Source organism: Diadema antillarum, unplaced genomic scaffold, assembly GCF_040938485.1.
Source record: "Diadema antillarum isolate AM-2024a unplaced genomic scaffold, OU_Dant_1.0 seq00000936_RagTag, whole genome shotgun sequence".
Classification (NCBI taxonomy): domain Eukaryota; kingdom Metazoa; phylum Echinodermata; class Echinoidea; order Diadematoida; family Diadematidae; genus Diadema; species Diadema antillarum.
The window spans coordinates 213,256-236,347 of record NW_027271787.1 but is presented as its reverse complement, the minus strand read 5'-3'; the positions used below and the strand labels follow the sequence as shown (position 1 = coordinate 236,347).

The 23,092-nt window shown below is 38.2% G+C and overlaps 1 protein-coding gene across 2 annotated transcripts in view; it reads right to left on the bottom strand.

The window, feature by feature from the left end:
• LOC139741581 (ras-related protein Rab-34-like) overlaps positions 1-22,843 on the bottom strand; it is a 38,128-nt gene extending 15,285 nt beyond the window's left edge. Inside the window, exons 1-5 of one of the 2 annotated variants that reach the window (XM_071652164.1) lie at positions 22,709-22,843; positions 20,838-21,061; positions 19,386-19,471; positions 17,299-17,448; positions 3,642-3,703 (exon numbers count right to left, since the gene is read on the bottom strand). In XM_071652164.1, the coding sequence (XP_071508265.1) occupies positions 3,642-3,703; positions 17,299-17,448; positions 19,386-19,471; positions 20,838-20,888 (349 nt within the window). In that variant the 5' untranslated portion in view covers positions 20,889-21,061; positions 22,709-22,843. Of the gene's footprint in view, positions 1-3,641; positions 3,704-17,298; positions 17,449-19,385; positions 19,472-20,837; positions 21,315-22,708 lie in introns of those variants that run through there. The other variant, XM_071652163.1, reaches the window with a different exon arrangement.
• Positions 22,844-23,092: the final 249 nt, after the last annotated feature.

The following is a 23,092-nucleotide window of genomic DNA, read 5'->3' as shown; positions in this document are numbered from 1 at the left end:
ACAACCATTTTTAAGAGGGGCGGGGGGATGTGCCCCGCTCCTTTTGCCATACCCCTCCCCCAGTAGTTTAGATACTTTACATTACGCAAGAATATAAACATTGCTCCTACCGCAATGTCAACATCCTCCTATACATTCAGATGCATGTTAACGACGCGATACCTTCACATAGAAACATTTTCTGGTGAAATTAAAGGAAACTAAAACTCAAATGTGAACTTGGATCGAGCGAAAGAAGCAACATTAGTAGAACATAATTTGTCAGCTGAAGTTTGAAAAAAAATCTGACAGTCGATTAAAAAGTCACGAATTTTTACATTTTCGGTGCAGTAATTGTAGGATAAACAGACTACCATGAACACTTAATGACGCCATTGTGGACAACAACATAAAGAAATATACGGAGAATTCCACAAAATTTAATTTTTCATGGAAAGTATATAAACATTCCATCTTGGGATACTGACATTATGTTAAGGATGATATCATTCCTTATGCTTTCTGAAAGAGGAAAGCAAACTGCTCGTTCATAATGCTGTGAAGTGAAACTAGGTTGAATTTTCCTTATGTTTTCTATATTGTTGTCCATCTTAATGTCATGAACTGCAGTAGCTCTCCTTGTCCAGCGATGATGGCATCGAAACTATGAAAATCCATAACTTTTGAACGTAATGTCCAATTTCCCTCAAACTTTCATTGATGAGATCAACTAATATTGCCGCTTTTACTCAATCCACATGATTTGGTTTTGGTTTCCTTTAAATAACCTGTAATCTCCCGTTAAAGGACAAGTTCACCTTCACATACATAAGGATTGAGAGAATGCAGCAATATTAGTATAGAACACATCAGTGAAAGCTTGAGGAAAATTGGACAATCTGTTCAAAAGTTAATAATATTTTAAGTATCTGCACAGTCACTGCTGGATGAGAAGACTACTACAGTGTATGATGTCACATGCGTAGAACTACATAAGAAAATAAAAAGAGAAATTCACAAAACTTAACTTTTTGAATAAAGTGCACAGTTCTTCGACTTGCTACTAACGTATGTTAAGGGTTATATTATTCCCCCCTGCCTTCTGAAAGAGAGAAGTCGAGTGTTCTTTTGTTATGCTAGAAAAATGGAAATAAGTTGATTTTTTTTTATTCTCTCTTTATATCGTTGTACTCATGTGACATCACAAGCGATAGTAGTCTTTTCATCCAGCCGTGACTGAGCAGAAACTTCAAAAATTCATAACTTTTTAACGGATTGTCCAATTTTGCTCAAACTCTCACTGATGTGTTCTACTAACATTGCTGCATTCATTCAAATCACATGTTTATGAAGGTGAAATTGTCCTTTAAAGCAGCTACCCATTGTAACAAGCTGGGGTGGTATTCTGAACACCGTTTTATCTCTGTTGTAACTTGTGTTGTAACTTGTGTTGTAAGTCTGTGAGTTACAACACCGCTAAAACAGTTGTAAATCGGTATTCTGAAAACTGTTTTAACGGTGTTGTAAGTCATGATAACCACGCCCATCGCAATAATCATATCCAATAGGAAATATCGTTAGAAGTAGCATCTAAGACATTTCAACCAATAAGATTGCTCCCTTGGGCAAATGCGCCTTGCTTAACTCTGCGCGTTTTAACAAGCGCTCATTCTCTGGCGTGCGCACAAATAGGACAATGGCATGCGCAGGTAAAGAGAGCCAGAGATGAAATAAAGTTACAACAGAAGCTTGATCATTATACCTTCTTACCGGTTTTGACGGATTATAGTTGGTGCGGTAGGGGATTCGCAAAACTATCTGAAATTGAGTCTTTTTATTTGAAATTTTGTTGAAAAAATAAGATATCTGGCGTTCATATATTGAGGAACGCAAATTTCATGGTTTATGGGGAGCTAGACGCTTCTAAATTAAGTTGAGCCCTTGCAATGCCATGTCATTATCATTGTTATTTTATTATTATCATTGTTATTATTATTGTTGTTGTTGTTGTTGTCACTATCTTCAGAAGATATCTCATGCAGATCAATATCACGTCAAGTTCCATCATGGAACCTTAGACTTCTTATACTTTTCTCAAGATTCGCGCCGTCCTCAGCAATAAATATTTTTCAAACACCCAAAGGTACTGATAATGAATTCTTATTGGTGAAGATAGTGAAATCATATAAAAGAATGTTTAATATTTTGAAAGATATGTTTGAAATGAATAGTGCTTAAAACAAACTGCCGATGATGCCGGTAACCTTTCTGTTTGTGTTTTATCTATGTGCATAATTATACTACGCGTATGTACTTGCAATATGTTACTGTTACCAAATTTTGTATTGTGGAATGAGTTTACATTTTGTCAAACTGCTATCTCTTTTGCCTTTCTGCGCATACATTGTTTTCATTTTTTTTGTATATCTTGTTTATATTGAACTCGCATACCACAATATTGAGTTAATAAATTATCTCACTATCTACCATAAGTTAAAACGAAAGTTACAACGGAGTTAAAACACCTTCCACCCTGTTTTATCTCAGAAGCATAAATTTACACGGGGCATGACTTACAACAGAAGATAAAACAGTTTTCAGAATACCGTGTAATCTAATGGGTGTTCAGGTTTGCGCCCACTGTTACGCGCGTGCGCATGCTTTAAGACAATGGTATGCGCGGGCAAAGAGTGCGCAAGATAAAACACAAGTTACAACAGAAGTTACAACAGAGATAAAACGGTGTTCAGAATACCGATTTGTTACAACAGACTTACAACAGAGATAAAACGGTCTCAGAATACCACCCCTGAAATTCTGAAAGATGATTAGCTGTTATAGTATATTATAAAATGGGTTCAAGAATGTAGCCAATTGGAAGCGCTGAAATGAGTCACGTGTGCGTGTATCATTTCTCACTAACATACACGGCCTGACGTCACAATGTTTACACTAGCAGTGCGCACTCAATCAGTTGTTACAAGTGCGTCGCGCGCTACTATACGCGCTGTCAATCCTGTAAACAACTTCTAGTTCGGGCTGCCGGCCGGCCTTTCTTGTGTGCATAACATGTGTGGCGTACGTATACTCTTATACGTACAGTACTTATATGTGCGGGATATTCCGAGTGCGACGTGCGTACATGTTTGGGACGAACATCTTCGGACATCTTGACTCCTGAGCGAGTGCTACATGTAGCTGACAGGTATTGACCCACAAAGGTACGTGAAAAATGCTGTTTGTTTTCGACCCATTTTATAAAACAAATGATGCACAGGATTATTTCGTGGCGTTAGTGGCAATGCAGCGCACTCGAGGGTATTTACAATTGTGAAACATGCACGAGGCGAAGCCGAGTGCATGTTTCACAATTGTAAATACCCTCGAGTGCGCGACATCTCCACTAACGCACTCTATCCTTTTCATCATTTGTATAATAGTTGTTATTAGTGCAACGAATATTTTATCAGGCATTGTCAGGTCTTTCATGCGGAATGCCCAAGAAGAAGAGAGGTATTCTACTATGATACATGCAGTGCACATAGAAAAATATCTGTTGTGTATTATTAAGCTCTTCTTGAACAAAAGCATCAGGTACAATCATTCGGTTCTCCACCAGAACTTTAAAATCTATCTAGTTTCTGTATTATTGCTCTGCTCACCGTCTGCACCTTTGTAATGGAACGGAGAAATACATTTGAATCTTGGGCCAGATGTGTCATAACTGAAAAGGAAGAATGAAGAAGAAGAAAAACACAAAACTTTGAATATCTGATAAGAAAAATAGCGAAGTATATAGTATTATTTTTGGAAAAAAGCAACAAAATATAGCATGACCGAATCACTTAATTAATGAGTGTACTACTCTTTGTATACTCACTGCAAAAAATGCGGTGTTAAAAGTGTAACACCAACCGGGTGTCAAACTGTGGGTGTTAAATTTGGTGTTAAATTGACACAATTTGACACCCTTCGGTGTTAATTTAACACCAACATTCTCTCATTCATTGGGTGTTAGATTCTCGGTGTTAAAATGACACCCAAGTGGTGTTATAGTTTTGTCATGAAAAGGGGGTTTTCACTAATAACACCGTATCGGTGTTAGTTGTCCACCAGAGAAGATCACGTGTTCGCAGTCCGATGATCTCATTGGTTACACATGCCAATGCCTGAAATTTGTTGCTGTGGCGCGGAGTCGTCAACGTCTGTCATCGCGATAGTCAGGTTTTCGATGTCGTCTGGGGCTAAAAATGACATTGAATCTATGATGGTGACTTTGCTAAGTCTGTCAGCAGGGATAAGTATCTTTTAAGGTAATTAATTCCTGTACCAGTTATTTTCTATCATAAACGATGTGCATGATTTTCACGGATTTCATCGCATATTATAGACAACTTTGTCTTTGCACGCACATAATACTATAGTATACTATGTAGCGCAGCATACTAGTAGCCTATAGTGTTTGCCATACATATTATAGGCCATAACACCAACGCGCTGCAGCGGTGCATTGAGTCCGAATTTCACTGAGGGTTCCTTTGTCCAATAATTGCATTTTAAAAATATCATCAAATTTTAAATATAAAAGGTTCCGTGGCATTTTGTATTGTTATTGATGTAGTTTTCTTACCTCTGAGGCTCTGGTGCGGATCTTTGTTAGCGCGCAAATCATTTGTAAACCAATGAACCCGACCCGCTACTGACGTGCACGAAGACGAAGTTCGAACAATGTTTGTGTGTACATGTTCGTAGGTTTGTACATGTTCGTAGGTATACTGGTAGGCCCCTAGGCCTACTATATTTTTTGTAGGGCCTACTGTAACTGTTCTAGGTCCAAACTGTTAGGTTTAAATTAGTACTAGGTACTAGTAGCAAATATCGCTCTAAAAAGAGCGTAAATACCCGATTAAAGGGGCTGGGTGGGGGGTTCTCCCGACCCGATTTTTGTTTATCACAACACTCGTTACGCGATGTTTTCAGTAGCTACACGTAGGAACGTAGGGGCCTATACAGGACGCTAGTGTTTGCGTGTGGATCTTACGTTAGAATCTACTAACTAGTTTCTAATATGAGTACTACTATTTATGAGTTTGCTAACCGCTTACAAACTTACATTAATCATTATATAAGAATATGCTCTTATAAAGTTGACGTCACATGCATGTAAAACCGGTATTTCCACCGAGTCCATGTTAAGACAGTGCACTAGATCTAATTGTAAGGTGCGAGTTCAAGGGTAGCCAGAAACAGAATCACAGCCCCTATTAATAACTGGCAGTTGTTCTCTGTCTGAGAACTGATCCTAAATTTCACAAATGAGTCAAAATGGAATACATGTATCATCGCTTTTTTCATGATTCAGGTGAGGGAATATACGTCTACTTTGATGGTAGTATTTGTTGAAATAATCTCTTGAAAAAAAAAATCCCTTCTGGAATATGCCTCTTCCCCATACTTATGTTATTGCCACACTTAATGATATTGGCAATAGTGCACTTGAGAATCTTGAAAATGACAGAATTGCAAAAAGACCTTTTATTATCTATCTACAAAACCTTGAAAATGAGAGTAGATCAATTGCAAAATGGCATTTGATTTTTCCTTTTCTCAAATAATATTTGCATGAATGTACACTGCATAAAGATGATGAATACCTGGAAGCAGGGTATTATTGCCCCCCCCCCCCCTGCTGGCTAATTAAAACGAACTTGAAATTATGAGCATATCTCAAGTAGGTATATATAATAGAATCACCGACTGAATTAATCTGAAGCCACCTGAACAAAACCCTTTGTTTTCTGCAGTTCTGATCAAGTCTTTCATGCACACAAGATAAATCTGTTTCATGCACTTGTATACATTAAATACACTAGTGCAGTTATGTGGATGTTCAGTACTTTGAATCCTAAGCCAGTGCATCACACCTTGCGCACCAGTTTGACAGTTTGCGGACTTGTAGCCACTTGATAATTATGTATGTTCATGGTCCTTACACTTGCAGGTTGAACAGTACTTCTCACTCCTTCTCCCAGGCAACGATGCCAAGCTTTTTTGAGCAGTCAGTGGCGTATCTAGGGAAAACGGCGCCCGGGGCAAGCGCGAAAATTGCGCCCCTAATTTCTGAAAAAGACTAATGTTCAACCCCAACCCCATCCCGGTAGGGACTTTAAGCAAAGTCCACATGATATGCTTTTCAAGCCCTTAAAAGGGGTCTTTTGAGGGTGATTTAAATGTAATGAATTTTGATAAATTTTGGCGAGCGAGCGCAGCGAGCGAGCCGAAAATTTGTGTATTTCAGCTGACAAAACATGGAATTCTTGTCATTTTTTGCTTACCAAATCTTACAATTCTAATCAAGATAGTGACGGCCTTATAGATAACGATTTATCTATACCAACAAACTGAGTACTTTAAAAAATATTCTAAATCAGAGGGGCATTTCATGAAGCATTTTGTCCGACAACTTGTCGGACAAAATTTGCTTTTAGCCAATCAGAAGCAAGGATTTCAGTAGCTTTTAACAGTTTGTCAGACGAAATATCTGACGAATTGCTTCATGAAATGCCCCCCCCCCCCCCATGTACGCGCGAGTGAGCCGAAATTTGTATATTTCCGCGTCATCATCACGTTTTGTTCTTATCTCCTTTTTAATTTTGATAAATTTTGGCGAGCGAGCGCAGCGAGCGAGCCGAAAATTTTTGCATTTCAGCTTACAAAACATGGAACTCTTGTCATTTTTTGCTTATCAAATCTTACAATTCTAATCAAGATACAATGTATAGTGACGGTCTAATAGATAACAATTTTTACCAACAAACTGAAGACTTGAAAAAATACTCTGAATTAGTACGAGCGAGTGAGCCGAAATTTGTATATTTCCGCGTCATCATCACTGTTTTGTTCTTATCTCCTTTTTGTTTTGATAAATTTTGGCGAGCGAGCGCAGCGAGCGAGCCGAAAATTTTTGTATTTCAGCTTACAAAACATGGAACTCTTGTCATTTTTTACTTATCAAATCTTACAATTCTAATCAAGATATAGTGACGGCCTTATAGATAACGATTTTTACCAACAAACTGAGGGCGTGAAGAAATACTCTAAATTAGTACAAGCGAGTGAGCCGAAATTTGTATATTTCCACGTCATCATTACGTTTTGTTCTTATCTTGTTTGATTTTTTTGGCGCCCCCCCCCCGTATGTTCGAAACCGTTGGCGCCTTCTTTTGATCCAATTGGCGATCGCTTCAGAACGAAAGAAATTGCAGCCGCTGCTCGGTGAAACATTTTGCCTGCTAAATATAAAATGACATGTGTGAACACAATAGAAATTGTCATTTTGTCCGCTTCATCATCACATTTTGTTCTTACCTTCTTCTTCTATATAAAATTTAGAGAGCGAGCGCAGCGAGCGAGCCGAAAATTGTATTTCAGCTTACATAACATGGAATTCTTGTGTGAACACAATAAACATTGTCATTTTGTCCGAGTCATCGTTATGTTTTGTTTTTATCTTTTTTTGATTTGGTTTTCTGCCCCCCCCCCCCTTCCGGTGAGTTTCTTCTTCTTCTTCTTTTCTTTTTTCTTTTTTTTCTTTTTTTCTTCGTTTTTTTTCTTCTTCTTCGTTTTTTTTCTTCTTCTTCGTTTTTTTTTTGCGCCCCCAAGGAGTGGCGCCCGGGGCACGTGCCCCCCTTGCCCCCCCCCCCCCCCTAGATACGCCACTGTGAGCAGTGGCCAGTTTTTGGTGGAAGGTCTTGTCAAGCTAGCAAGAGGAAAGCCTTCAGAAACCACAGTCAAGCTGTTGAGTTTGCTGGGAGAACACATGCGGAAAACTGATGTGGATTCATGAGACTTGGAGCAATCATCAAATAGTGTACCACCAGACCTGGTAGCAGTCAGGGTATGCACAATACTATAGGTTTTGAAAGCCCCTTTTTTATGTTCTAGATGTCTATCCATCCAATATCGTTTCTTGTGTATCATGCCGCAAGTTGAAAACAATCATCTGTGAATGAAACTTGGTAAGGCTATGTAAATCCAGGGGGCGTTCCACAAAACTTGTCATTGGTGACAACTGTTATAAGTAGCTGAAATCTTTGCATCTGACAATACATTTTATCAAACGTTTCCCTGGAGTCGATGAGGGTCATGAGGTCAATAATCAAGGGTCAGGAGCCCTTCATTATGAAAAAAAAATGCAGGAAATATCTTGTGACTTTGATTTTTCAAAGGCAGATGAATGGATTTCACCAAACTCAATTGTAATATAAAAGTTCACAGTCACAAATCAATATGTAATGTAATTTTGTTATTTTGGAGATGCTGATGAAATAAAGAAGAGTTTTTTTTTCTTGTTTTTTTTTATAGAAGCCACACAACAACCCATAGGTTCATCCTACATGAAGGATCATATGTTTTACTTAATGCTCCCTGATTATGCAGTGCAATTCACTGATAATTTCTGTTGATACCTGGATACTTTGTTAATGAGTCGTAGAATACATTGTATATAACATGCATTTCTTACAACACAGCATAGAATGTAAGTAACCTGCAAATCCTTCTTGTACTCTATCTGCTTCCACCTGTGAACCAGGGCGCAAGGATTGTGCAAGATTTCTGTGGCTTTGGCTATAGACTACCTTATCCAATTTCAAAAGGTAAGTCTACATGACTATAAGGTTTGTTCAAATATGATGCGACAAACCCCCTGACATTTTTAGTGTTCAGATATGGTGCGCCGAACCACGCCACTTTCATTATGTTAACCCGTTCCTTCCGCAATTCTCTGAGTGCCTTTAATGCCCCCAAACGAGATTCTTTTCGCCCGTCAACAGAGAGGCACACAGGTTGGTAATCCAGCTGTGTGAAGGCAGTCAAGCGGTTCATTGTGTCCCCTTTCTACAGTCAACTACATGTGCCCGTGAACAATGGGAATATCGATCGGGTGCCAGGTATGAATAGAGCGTGCGCTGATGAACTCTCAGAATCTTTTGTTCTACACAAAACCAGGTACCTGAATGAGGTGACTGGGGTCAGCGAACCCGCATTTCTAACTGATCTCAGCCTTGATCATTATGTACATGTTCGTACGAGTTTACAGCAGAACAAGCAAAAAACTACATCAGGAAAAGGTACATAATACTGTTAAACCCCCTTTTTTAAACAGTAGGAGAACAAATCCTGATAGAATAAACTCTGATCTTTTAATCAAACCCACTTTTCTGAGCATTTTAACACAAAGAAATATGAATTTAGGCCACTGAAGCAGGCACCCTTGTCTTCATTTTGGGAACCTGGTAAACCAGGTTCCCGTATATCAGTTGCTCCCACGGGAACCTGGTAAACCAGGTTCCCGTAAGGAACGGGTTAATGAATGCACATGACTCAAAAAAAAAATAAGATAAAGATAAACTCATGACATTGTATCTTCACTTACTTTTGAGCTTGATTGCACCATAACTTCTTGCCACTGTGTGGCAAAATATATTCCTCTTGCCTCAGTGTTTTTGTTTTGTTTTGTTGCATTTTGATCTGTTTATTTGTTTGTTTTTGACCATCTCATATCGCATTGATTTGTGCACTAAAATGTTGCCGGAGTTTGTCTCATCGTATCTGAACAAGCCTTTATGAGTCATTTTGGACAGGCAATTAGAACTCACAGTACTTTGGTATTCTGAAAATGAAATTGATTTTTACGAGTTTAATTGATTTTGCATTTTCTACTTTCTATGATCTGTTTTTGTATTAGAAAAGAAATTAGAGGTCAAGGGAAATTTTCTGGGGTTTTTTTGTGTTGTTGGACTATGTAATTTACTAAGATCACTTGCTTTTCAATGTTTCACAGGTTAACTTTTTTTTTTTTGGATGTTGTGAATATTTTTGCGCACTTGCCTTTGTCAGGGTTATGTCCTGATGTCGACGAGAACTTTACTCGTGAATGCTTCAAAGTCGATCCTTGAACTTTAAAGATTGTCTTCCCCATATGTAGGCTAAAATTTTGAAGTTGCTTTTTGATCAGTCACGAATAAGAGAAAAGTGATAAATTTCAAAGCTTCCTTAAGAAAAAATAGGTATAAGTGAGTTTTAATTGTGAAATTATAGTGATCTTTAAGTAAAATGGAATAAGATCCATTTATTATCCTCTACCAAGAAGTGGTGCCTGAATTGTTATGGTTTTGAGTAGTCCATCCCTCCGTGTGTGTGATAGCTTGAAATCTGTTAGAATAATCATAAATGTGAATAAAATGTGTTAAGCCTATGTATGACTGAGTCTATCAAATTGCATTATGGAATTGAAATAAAGGTCACAGTCAAATTTGTCTAGTTTTTATTTGTTATAGATTCATACAATGTCTGTTTGTTTTTCATTGTTTCCTTACATTTTCAGCCTGATGCTAGTTTTGATCACCACTTGAAGAGGGAAAGCAGAAGAAGATGCAGCTCTTGATGCAGCTTGCTTGCTTGAAGATCAGAAGATCCAGCTTGCTTGACAGAGGACGTCAGAAGGATAACATACATGTGTACCAATATTACTTCATTGTTGACCACTTGGTACCACCCTGCCCTGGTGATATCATTCAGAGTGCCTTCGACACATTGTTCAAAGCACATTAAATATGTGTTTTGTCTACGGTATGCAAAACCTCTCATCAACCTTTGGACATTTGGAATTACCCCGAGTTCGTGAACCGAGATCTAAACTTTCAAATAGATAATGAAGTGATGCATTCTTTAGGAGTTCCCACTGAAACTGCTTTTTTTTTCACTGTTTGCCATACGAACATGGACTGAGTGATAGACAAACAATAAATTGCGCCCAGGGGGCCTGTGTACGGACATAATTTGATTCGTTCAATGGTTTTAGAAGACACTTGAAGAATCATCATTGTGACAATGAAACTGTGAAGATACTCCAAGTCCAGTTCTATGGAGGAACCGAGATAGAGACTGATGATATACAGTTGATGAAGCAGTACTCTTCATTAGTCGATGACAGTTTTTGATGAGGAGGTGATTGCCTTTAGTCCAGGGGACATTGAACAACGACCTTGTAATTTTTACATGTGCTAGTTTACATGTGTCAGTATGGAGTAATGCATTACCATGGTAACATCAAATTTTCATAAAGATTACAAATACAGAATGTGGATCAAGCTACTCAGTTTTAAATCAATTCTGTTGAAATTCGATTGTCCAGAAATCTGTTGCCATGGCAATTGCAGTTTTTAAACAAATCATACAAAATTGTGTGGATCACGCTGCTCTCTTAGTTTCTTTTTTTAGCATTTAAATTTGAATTTGATACATATGGTCACTATGATAATATGTTATCGTGCAAGACACTTTTTGTGGGGGTCATAAATCCGTTTCCATGGCAACAGCATCTTCATACAAATCATCCACAAGTACGATGTGGATTCAGCTAACTTCCTCAGATTTTGAGCATTTGACTTTAAATTTGGCACATGTGACCACTGTATTATGTACCTGTGCAAATTTTATTTTTCGTCATTGTCAAATAGTATGTTGTCAAGTTCATGGTATTTTGTAATGAGAATCGTATAAACTACAAGTGGATTGAGCTTACTCTCTCAATTTTTAGCAATAACCTTGAGATATGACACCTATATATTGTGACAAGATAAATTCTAGATGTGCAAAACACTTATCTCGTCAATGTTAAACAATGCGTTGCCATGCTAACTTATTTTTTTTTAATACAAAGCAATCGAAGATATTGTGATTGACTCATAACTCCCTCATGTTTTAGGCATTTGACTTGAAATTTGGCACGTGACCACTGTAGTGCGCTAATGTGCAAATGTCATCTTTTGTATCGGTCAAAGAAAGTGTTATCATGGCAGTGACATTTTCAAATTAATATCTTACACAACTGTTGATTATGCAATCTCCCTCAGTTTCTGAGCATCTGGCCTGAAATATTGCACAGAGTGCTAATGTAATGGCAACCATCTTTTAAAATGAAAATCAAACAAAAAATGCTGTGAATTGGGTGAGCTCCCTCAGTTTTCTAGCATTTGACTTGAGGTTTCGCTCATGTAACCAGTGTAATCTTAAAATGAGTCGCACACTGATCTCACTGTTGAGTAATCTTGCTATGGTAACAACTTTTGGTACATTGTACTTTTTTTTCAACAAAAGGCATACAAGAATATCGTGAATTGAGCTAACTCTCTAAGTTTTAGGTGGGGGTATCAATTACATCCAGTTCGAGTTGAAAATATTGGCCCAAGAAGGCCTTACATGTGTGTCATTTGAATATTTAAATGATCCGAATTTCACATGCTTGTATCGTCACTTGCAATAGCATTGATCAAAAGAAAGAGTATAATTTTTTTTTAATGTTAACATTTTACAACCAGACTGGATGATCTATGTTGAATATTTGAATTATACAGCTGAGTAGGCAATTCAATTTGAACATTTGAATGATAGAGCCAAGAAGATATAATACTAGTATCAATATCATTTGAAAATTCAACTTGATAGTGCCAAGAAGGCCAAAGGTATTCAGAGTGAGTATTTAAATTTGATATTTTAGCCAACAATAGCCATAGTGTATCTCATTTGCGTAGATAATCAAAGAACCAACTGAAAGGGTCAAAGGTATTCCATTTTGATACTTACATGTATATTGTAGAGATGAGGCTTTCATTACATGTAATAGAATTATTGTGTTTTGTTGTGACAGACAGAATTTATTAAATATTTTGATCAACCTAGTAGCACGTGACTGTCTTTCACCTACTTACATTACTGTGTTATTTTGTGCGATTGAATGTGGAGAGTGTGAAATGATGTCGAGGTATCGACACTTCAAATTGTTAATAAGTTGGCATCACTTGGAATTTATTTCTCACTCTGAAGCGTTGAATCAACACTTCTATGGTGTCAAATAAACACCAAATAATGCAAACTTATAACACTTTGAAGTGTTAGAATAACACCATGACAGGTGTTGGGGTATAGATTCCAACAACAAATAGTGTTGAAGTTACACCGTCATTGGTGTTAAAGGGTGTCAAAAGAACACCAAAGTGGTGTCAACTTATCAATAATCTAAGCAACACCAAAGCTGGTGTTGGTATATTTTAACACCACGGGTGTTGAACTTACACCATAACTGGTGTTGGGATGTCAAATGAACACCATTATGGTGTCAACTTCTTAACACTCTCTTAAGTGTTGAAAAAACACCGAGGCTGGTGTTGGTATATTTTTACACCCTTTAACACCCACGGGTGTTGGATATTTTAACACCAGAGACGGTGTTACTTCAACACCAGATGGTATGGTCCTTTATTGAAGTTCGGCCGGTGTTAGATTTAACACCACTGGTGTTGAATCTAACACCACTGTTTTTGTAGTGCTGAATACTAAAATACATATGCATGGGAAATGATGGAATTTGCATTCATAAATATATAGTTAATCGTTGTGTTGACATCGTATATGCCATACATAATTTCTTAAGGTGTGTGGCTACATAAGCACTATAATCCTGAAGTCTTGCATAGAGAGTCATTATCATGCATCAAAGTAATCAATGGCGTATGTTCTCGCACATCCACTTTTCCAAAACTACAAGGATCACCACTACCCCTATGAGCATCCTCTGCAATCTTTATCTAATTCCCCTCTAATGTAAAGCCTCAATTTGATAGAAACCAAAACTGCATGATATTTTTTTGTGTGTGCCTTCTTTTTTGTCTTGTGCATAATCAAGTAGGGTCTATCATACCTATACTGGCCTAGAATCCTCATACCCACGCACTTACATAAAGTCAACAGTTCGTCATATTACCGTAGAAGCGTTATGTGTAAATACATTCATACCTTGTGTAATGTTTAGAGGCATGAACAACTGCAAAGAGTGGAAGGACAATACAGTTAAACTCGCATTAGTCGATCTTCTCGGGACTGAGCAAAATCGACTTAGGCGAGTTTCGACTTGTGCGTTAGTCGAAAAAAATCGACTTACAGTTACACCACGCTTACACATGTATACTGTACATGTATGCATGTTGTCTACGCTGGAGCCGAGAGCTGGAGCGGTGTGCTCGATAGTTGCCCTTCAGCAAGACACTTTATCCGCATTGAATATTACCGTTATTCATTTCCAAAATTAAGAGCAAACATCTGACATTTATTCTAGCATCTTATATGGAGCCGATTGTTACCGCTGTTCATTTCCAAAACTGAAGACAAACATCCGGCTTTTTTTTTTTTTTTTTTTTGGTTGCCCGGCGTGCATTTTTGGTGATCCCGGTCGCATAATGTTATGAACCATTCGCGAAATCATGATTCGATTCGCGAAAAGGCATAGATTGCTATACACTCGGCAGGGGCGATACGTCGTCCTTTCACCAGGTCTGGGTAACGGAAATCAAAATCTCGTGTGAGTTCTTGCGTTACCTATCGTTAATGTCAATGAAACATCGTTAATTTGCGCTTGGGATTGTTACTCATCGTTACTACAAACGTTAATTTTCCCGATCGTCAGTTTGCGTTATAATAACGATTCAGGTGAAACCGCTTGCGTTAATGAAACGTTAATGTTTATTAACGCAAAGTTTCTTTTGGTATATAATGTATGTAAACAAAAACTGGCGTCTCGTGATTTTGACAGTGATTTATTACACAATAAAATCTTAATCGACTTAGGCACAGTAAATTCAATGTTTTTTCCGTGAAAGTGTTCTTGGAATTTCATCGACTTAGGCGAGTATTCGACTTTAAAAATTCGACTAGTGAGTGAATTAATACACGTAAGTCAATGGGGAAAAATCGGGACTTTTTAAAATCTTCGACTTGCGCAATTATTCGACATATGCGACGTCGACTTAGGCGAGTTTAACTGTACTTCTATATTCTAAGGGGGAAAACCCCAAATAATAAAGAATGTGTGGGCAAAGTTTTCTGACAACGCTATGACATAACACTGGACAAAAATTATTTCTTCACGCGGTCATACCGCCTAGAAAAGAGCACCTATGCCGAGCACCTGCAAATGTAACCGTCAATTCACATTTCTTTTCATAATAATTATATGGCAACCAAAGTGCATGCACTGATAACAAGGGCGTAAAACTTTTCTTAAAGTGTGTGTGTGTGTATGTGTGTGTGTGTGTTTGTGCGGGCCGATAGGATCGAGTCAAGAGTTTAACAGTACCCCTTCCCCCCATCCCTACTTTGACGGGATTTTTTTGTTGTAACTATTTTACTTGTTTTTCCGTTTTTTAAAGAATGAAAAGGTGTTTCCCCCCCAAAAAAATATATATAAATATATGTGTCTGCGCGCGCGCGCGTGTGTGTGTGTGTGTGTGTGGGGGGGGGGGGGGTGAAGCAGCACAGGCCCACCCCCGTTCCGCGGCCCCTGTATCATGTGTCACTTCCTTCTTATCTCTCTGGTATAAGGTATACATTTTATGAAAAAAGTGCACATCAAAAGATGTAAATAGGTAATCAATAGAGAATTCGGACTGCACAGAAACTATTATTGAGCGACTGTGTCCAAACAGATGGGTCTGAAATGATGAGACTACTCACATATCGAGGCACGATTTCAGACTCGAACTTCACACTTTACACTTTAATCTTTATTTAATATGTCAACACAACAAGTTTGATCACTCGTTATAAAACGTACATAAGATTATCATACGTCGGTGAGAATGTGAATGTATTCAAACTGAATTGACTTGGAGCAGAATGTCGACAAGCGTACCAATTTCCTTTCGAGTTTTCAACACACATTTGACATTTTTCATAGCTGAGTTTGGGATGAAACTGAAAAAAAAAAACCCAGCAACAACCGGATTTTCTCCCTACTTAAATCATAATTCTATGATACTAAACCAGGATCGAATGTCACATAAAGCTGAGTGTCATCTGCATAGAAGTGGGTTCTAAACCATGTTGACGTGCTATTCCCAAGAGAGGAAGTGTACACTGTAATCCATGGCTAAGCTCTTCAAATCACCTATTTAAATTAGGCCTATCTGCATTGGTATTATGAATTATGAAGAATGCCCTTCAATTTTTTTAAGGATGTCTAGAATAACAAGCTCCTTGTTAATAATATGATTAACAATTAAAAGACATTGCATTGAAACATACAAGGTACACTTGGTACCGGGAGGGGCATTTCAGTGTTTTTATCACTGTATAGCGACTAATTGACGGAATAAAAAGGTCACAAGGAAAAAAGAAATCATTGTTGAGAAGGATTAGTCGATGTTGCTGCTAGCGTTACCGTTACCGCTACTGCTGTTGTTTTTGGGCGTATCTCAGTTATTTGAAGAAAAGTGTACCTTGCGTGAGTGGCAACTGAAGAAATAGCAGCAGTTATGCGAGTATGACCTTGTGCCTGTCAGATATCCGACAATAGATGATGAAAAACTTCATGAAACTCACTGACGACAAGACTGAATGTCTCATCATTTCTTCACCACGATTGAGAAACAAAATTGTCGCCACTGATTTTCAGGTCGGCGGTGAGTCTGTCTCCTGCAGATAGCATCTGCAACCTTGGAGTCTACTTTGACCAGTCTACATAATGAAGATGGATACTCATGTACATGTATGTTTCGCAGGTATGCCGGACCGGACTGCATGCTTACAAGGTATGTACCTCAAGCCTCGTATAGCTTTGCAACTATTATAGACCTCTGCTTTGAGGACAGCTGCAGAAAGCCTCATCCATAATACTCATAACATCAGGACTGGATTTCTGTAACAGTCTTCTAGCTGGCTGTCCATCTGTATAACTTTGAACAGACTTCAATCAGCACATAATGTTAGCGGCACGCTTGCTAACTGGGCTGATATGAGGAAGTATGATCACATCACCCCTGTCGTGTCTGAGCTGCATTGATTCCCATCAAGAACAAAATTGATTTCGAGATCCTACTGCTCACTTTTAAGGCCATTCATGGTCAGGTCCCAGGATACCTGTCTTCCTTTTTTAATATAATCGAGCGGCGCCAGCCCCGCCCTGGCCTTCTTTCAACTGGTCTTACTGCCAGCCAGGTGACCATCACACAATCATCTCAAGGGATATGGAGACCGGGTTTTTTTCTCTACTGCTCCTCACCTATGGAACTCCCTCCCATCTTTCCGCCGTGAAATTGACAAACTGGATCACTTCAAAACCTCACTGAAGACTCACATTACCAGGCATTCAATTGCTAACTCTCTTGGAGGAGTCTGCGCCTTTTAATGCTTCTACAACATATATGATTGGCGCTATATAAATGTTGTGTATTATACACTCACAGTTCATGTACGGCTACTTACAGTACGATTACGAACGGGACGCCAAGGATATTGAACCTTTCCTCCTTAATGTCGATGCCGATATTGGCTCTCTCGAACTGTCTGCGAAAGTCTTCATGGCAGAACCGTTTGTCGATTGGCACATCCCCAATCACGATGACCTTTGGCGGGCTGAAAGTAAAAGAGGTTAGAAAGACTTTCGAATTTCCCTGTCTAGGGTGGACACGGCAAAGGATCTGATAACCAGTTCATGGTACTTGTAAATGGTTTGCATGGTGTCGAAAATGGCCTTGAAATCTTCACTATTAAAGTCCCTTCATTGACATGGAATAGAAATTGGAAAACCTTCCCATCACAATCAAATCCCCTCTGCTACAACCATGCGTGATTGCCAGCCAAAAAGGGTTTGAGTGTATAGGCCCTATATCGTTCTCCTGTAGTGTAAAAGTGTGTGAGCGTAGCTCACTTTCATTTGATACTAAACCTATCATATCTCACGTGATTATAACCACCTTATCATCATATCACCCTGATGTAACAAGTGCAGTTCGTTATTCTAACGGTTCCTCAATCTGAAAATTAAATAAAGTTCGTTATTCCGAAAGTTCGTTAATCCGAAAATGAAATAGGGTTAAAAAAATAGAAACAAAAAACGTGTAAACAAACGAACGTTCGGAATAACGAGTTTGCTTTTCCCCCTTAATTTTCGGATTAACGAACCTTCGGAATATCGAACCATAATAATTTTTCGATTACAGAAACTTCGATTTGAACGAACCCTCTATTCGGAATAGCAAACTATAACCGTGGTATAACGACTGTGTTAACCCTATAAAGCCCAAGGGGGGGGGGGGCATTGTGCCCCCCTACCAGATTTTCGTTTGCCACTCCTTCGCCCTTAATCCGATTTCAACCAAATTTGGTGACTTTTCCTAAAATCTTATGGCAAACATTTTGATATATAGTTTAGCTATATTTGATGTTGCTGGTTGCCATGGCAACCATAAACTGACAACCATGTCAGTCAGATTTTGCATCTTTTTTCTGTTCCCATTTCATTTAACATCATTACAGAGTATGAAATGGGTGTTTCTTGGCTGAAATTTGTTGAAGGAGCAAAATTCGAAGTAATTATGGTCCTGGAAAAATTTTCTTATTATTTCCTTTGTTTTTACGCGACAAAGGCATAAAACAATAGACATAATAGAGATAATTGAAATCAATAATATTTTCTAAAGACTGCCCTTATATTTTGAGTTATTTTGATTCCTTCACCCAAGTTATGCCTCTAATATCATTAGTTTATCATATTATCAATTTGCAATCTCACAATTCCATTATTATGCAAATATGAAATGTCATAACTATACATGTACCCATCAAAAACATTTCATCTCAGGTCTCATAATGTATCACTATGTTGATATGAACAGCGCCCCCATGTGGTGACCTTGAGAAATTTCTCCCATAAAGAAATAATAAAATTCCACTTGCTTATCATTTGTGGCAAATATGAAAATGATTGGTCTATGATAAGACCTATATAATGGGGATAAAGAAAAATCATGTTTTTAGCATATTTCCTATGTATTTCTTTATATTTTGGTAAATAGCGCCCTCCATGGGTGACCTTGTGAAAATTCAAATATACGGTCATGTAGATTATGAGTTACTCTACCCACGTGCCAAATATGACGATGATACATCAAATAATAAAAAAAGTTATATAGGGGGGCACAATGTGCCCCCCCCCCCCCCCCCCCTTGGGCCTGCGAGGGGTAAAAATAGCTTGGGCTTAACTGATAGGGTTAACAGTTGTCATGCATGCATTTAATGATCTCTCCAGTTCTAAGAACTATAAATTTTATTCATTGTTTAATCCAGACAACTTAAGTTTTATCTAAGACAGCGTTTCCTGTCTCACCGTGAGGGATGGAGTTCTTACATGCAGTCCAGACTTTTCTTTCGAGGAAAGTTTTCTTTTTATAAACTATATAGGAGCCTACTTTTATTGTTAATTGTTTCATCATTTCACTGAACTCTGTGCTAAGAGAAAATTGCTAATTCTTCTCCGAATTCTCTGAGGAAACAAAGTCAGTCGGACTTACCGAACGTTCGGAATCTTCTTGCTAAGACATGCCTCCCTCACTCTCGAGTCAAAAATTTTCCCATGCGTTGTCGTCTGACTGTATGACTGTCAACCAAAACAATAACGAAACCATTAAAAAGTGTATGTATCTATGCCTATAAAAATCATGAATCATTGTCTATCTTGGATGAGTAATAGACATCATTAATTCGGGTCATTATTTTCCACTGCCTATATGGAGCAATTCAATAATAAATACTCGTTTATAAATCTGTAGCTGCGTATTTATATAAAGATTCATTTTGTGTGTGTGTGTGTGTGTGTGTGTGGCTAATGATAAAGATAAAAAACCACCTGTATACGGTTATTTCGTTGTAAGCCTGTATCTTTGCGACAGGCTAGTTGGTAACGACGAATGCAACTAAAGTCACAATTTGAATTTCATTCTATTATTCTCTATAATATATCTTGTGCAAGGGAAACGGATTTCAGGAGCGCTTTCTATCTATTTTGATATAAAATGCACGCTTGTGTCTCCAGAAAGAAACTTCCATGACTATGTTCAACTTCCGATTCCCCAAGTCTCTTCAAATGGATCTAATTTGACGTCATATAGATTTTAAAAAAAATCTGAAAAGCCACAGAAATCCCTTCATTTGCAGCACAAAATATGCATAAGTTATGCTAAATACAGAAGATTGAATTCAAAGAAATAATATAATATACACTTGCTGTTGGCCCTACGTATTTCTTTTTGAACGAAGGAACATCATTTCTCAATAGATGAGAGATGAGATTGAGATTGTACCTCATTTTGATTGTATTTCCAAAGTTATTCAAAATGTCTATAATACTCATAAAATTATAGCAATAATAACAATGTCTTATTTACCCAGGGTAGCGTTGCAACTGCTCTACCAGAGGGTCCTGCTATCATTATTATTACCCTAGCAATGCCAGGTATACATATTTATACACCTGGGTCGAGAGGAACACAGTGGTAAAAACATCTTGTCCAAGGACGAAGGCACTGGGCGGGATTCGAAATCGGGTCCTCCGATCGGGAGTCGGGAGTCTTATCCACTTTGCCACAGCGCCCCGACAAAATAGATGCGATAATTTGCACAAATCATTTAAATTATCTGGACATATAGAGTTGACACAGACTGCATCATCAGATAAAAAACAACCACAGCAAAAATAAAAACAACCAAAAATCCATTTGGCCCTATGAACTTTTATGCATAAATTGAGACGATTGACTGTTCAGCCTTCATTACAAAATGCAGTAATCACCCATTTTGGCCGGCCTAGCAAGTTAGAGGGATGGTATAATTTTAGAAGAGACGGGGAAAGAGGTTTTTAATTATCGTAGAAAAAAGTTAGAAACCTGAAGCCCCATCTCAACCAAAATTGTTCCACTCCTTTAATGAATAAACAATGTTTTTTTTTTGTGAGAGTACAAACTTACTTCGGGAAACTTGGTGATGATTCGATCTCTAGCTGCTTGACTGCTTTCCATGATGGCGTCTCCCCCGGGCGTCTCACAAATCTACGAAAAGGTTAATGAAACCACGCGCAAAAAAAGAAGAAGGAGATGTACCACCGAGGAAACGAACTGCACACAGCGAACAGTCCAACTCTGACGCGAAGGATGGCCCGAGGATTCCGCGTCGATCCTGACGCTGTGGTAGCCTATAGTCGTGAATAACGCACGGTAATTCCATTACATTTTCAAGAAAGGAGGTACATACTTGTATAATAATGCCTTCCTCCTTGGATTGATTAACTAAGGTGATAAAACTGTGATACGTGATTTAGGCCAGCTGGACTTCCTGATTACATTAAAGGCATAATTTACCATTTTGCAGAAGAAACAAAAACCCGCATTAGTGCTGTAATATAGTTCTAAAATGTGAGTTAGGAATAGAAACAACGACTGCAAAAAATTGAGTTCGTATAATCGATTTAAAGTAATGTTAAATACACAAAAAGTGAACAGTAGATATAATGAAAATGTTTTCAGACTAAACCGTCTACATTTATGGTTTATTGTGAAAAGTAGTGATATCCCCATATATTTTAGCGATTAATGCTAAAATCGTATATGGTAGGATGTTTTGTGATACAACAGACCTACACATTCCCATAAATATATGGATCAAAATAAATGTGATATCATGAACATTTCTAATTCACTGCTCCCTAAGGTAAACAAGACCTTTAACCAGAGATCGTAGTCTAGCTCTTTCCACCTCCTTGCGCAAGGAGCTAATCCAGGAATTCCGAGAAGAAAGAAGGGGGGCGCAATAGTTACTTCTGGTGCCATTTACGTGTCGTCTCGCATGTCAAGATGTACTATAATCAGTAGCTACAATAAAGTCCCGTCTTAACAGGTCATAAAACGTAGGTTGGGAGAACCATGCGATATGGCGGAGACATACCAGTCGCCATAGTGATAGTCTTCTTTTGATGGTAAAGCCCGACATTGCACGATGTGCCTTCCTAACACAGTTCAGTTCAGTTCAGATCAGTTTTATTCACCATCAATTTAGAAGTATACAATAAAGAAAAACACAAAGATACATAACTATACATAAAGTAAACAAAAACAAAGCAGAAAACAATTAAACTTGATCTAGTGGGAACCCCATGAGAAGCAGTGCTTATAAATAGGGGTCCCAGTAATGCTTGAATATTGATATACATGTAAAACAAACAAGCAAAAGAATTAATATACATTTCAAGGTTGTACATTTGGTTTGGTGGGGATGGGAAAGGGAAAAAACAGCATGCATATAATATACATATGCACAGATACCATGACTTGTGTCACTTGGGCGGACTTAAATAATACTCGATTACACTCGTGCCATTCACTTTAATGTACAATCTAATAAAACAATTTGTGGAATATTTACAGAACCGAAATCAAGAAGTTGTGACCAACATAAAATGCAAAATCAAAATTCTGAGTGAGATAAATTAAATTACAATACTCTTATATTCGACAACCATGTGAACGGGACCTGACTTGGTCAGGTTCCACCTGAAATTTTGACTCGACACTTGTTCAGAATAATTATAACAGCTTCACTATCAATTTGTTATCCCTGACAATACCACTATCTGCTATCAAGCGTAACACTATTTGGTTCACACCACCGTAGTGCTGATCCTGAGATGACCAGCCTGCACACACGACGGTTTACCGCGGTTATGACACTTGTCTTCAATTACACTGCTTCCGTTTACATCCGGGTTCTGCGCTAACCCGCAATTATCATGGAGTATATAAATGCCAATATTCAAATTATGTTCACATTTCATTCATCTAATTACCAATTTCGCATGACATTCCATATTTCTCCTTCAGCGACACTCCCACGTCATAACCAATCATGTCTACAGGGTGTCATGCACCCGCCAGGTTCATCGCTCACCTGCGTTGTCCACAGAGTCACATTAATTTTCAAACTGTTCGCTTCCAGAATATAAGTAATTCGTGGGTGGAGCGTCCTTGTATGAGAGGTTGCTGTTCTAGCTACAAAGTGTCGCGAGGACCCGCGTTGCGTATTCGCTGGCGTCCAAAGGTTCTCCCGAGCGAGGGCGGACACTGTCGCACGACTGGGAATGCGTCTGCCTGGGAGTAAACTCAACCTCGGCGCCATCTACAAAATTATTTAAATGCAACATATACCAATGGGGTGTGTTCTAATCACACAC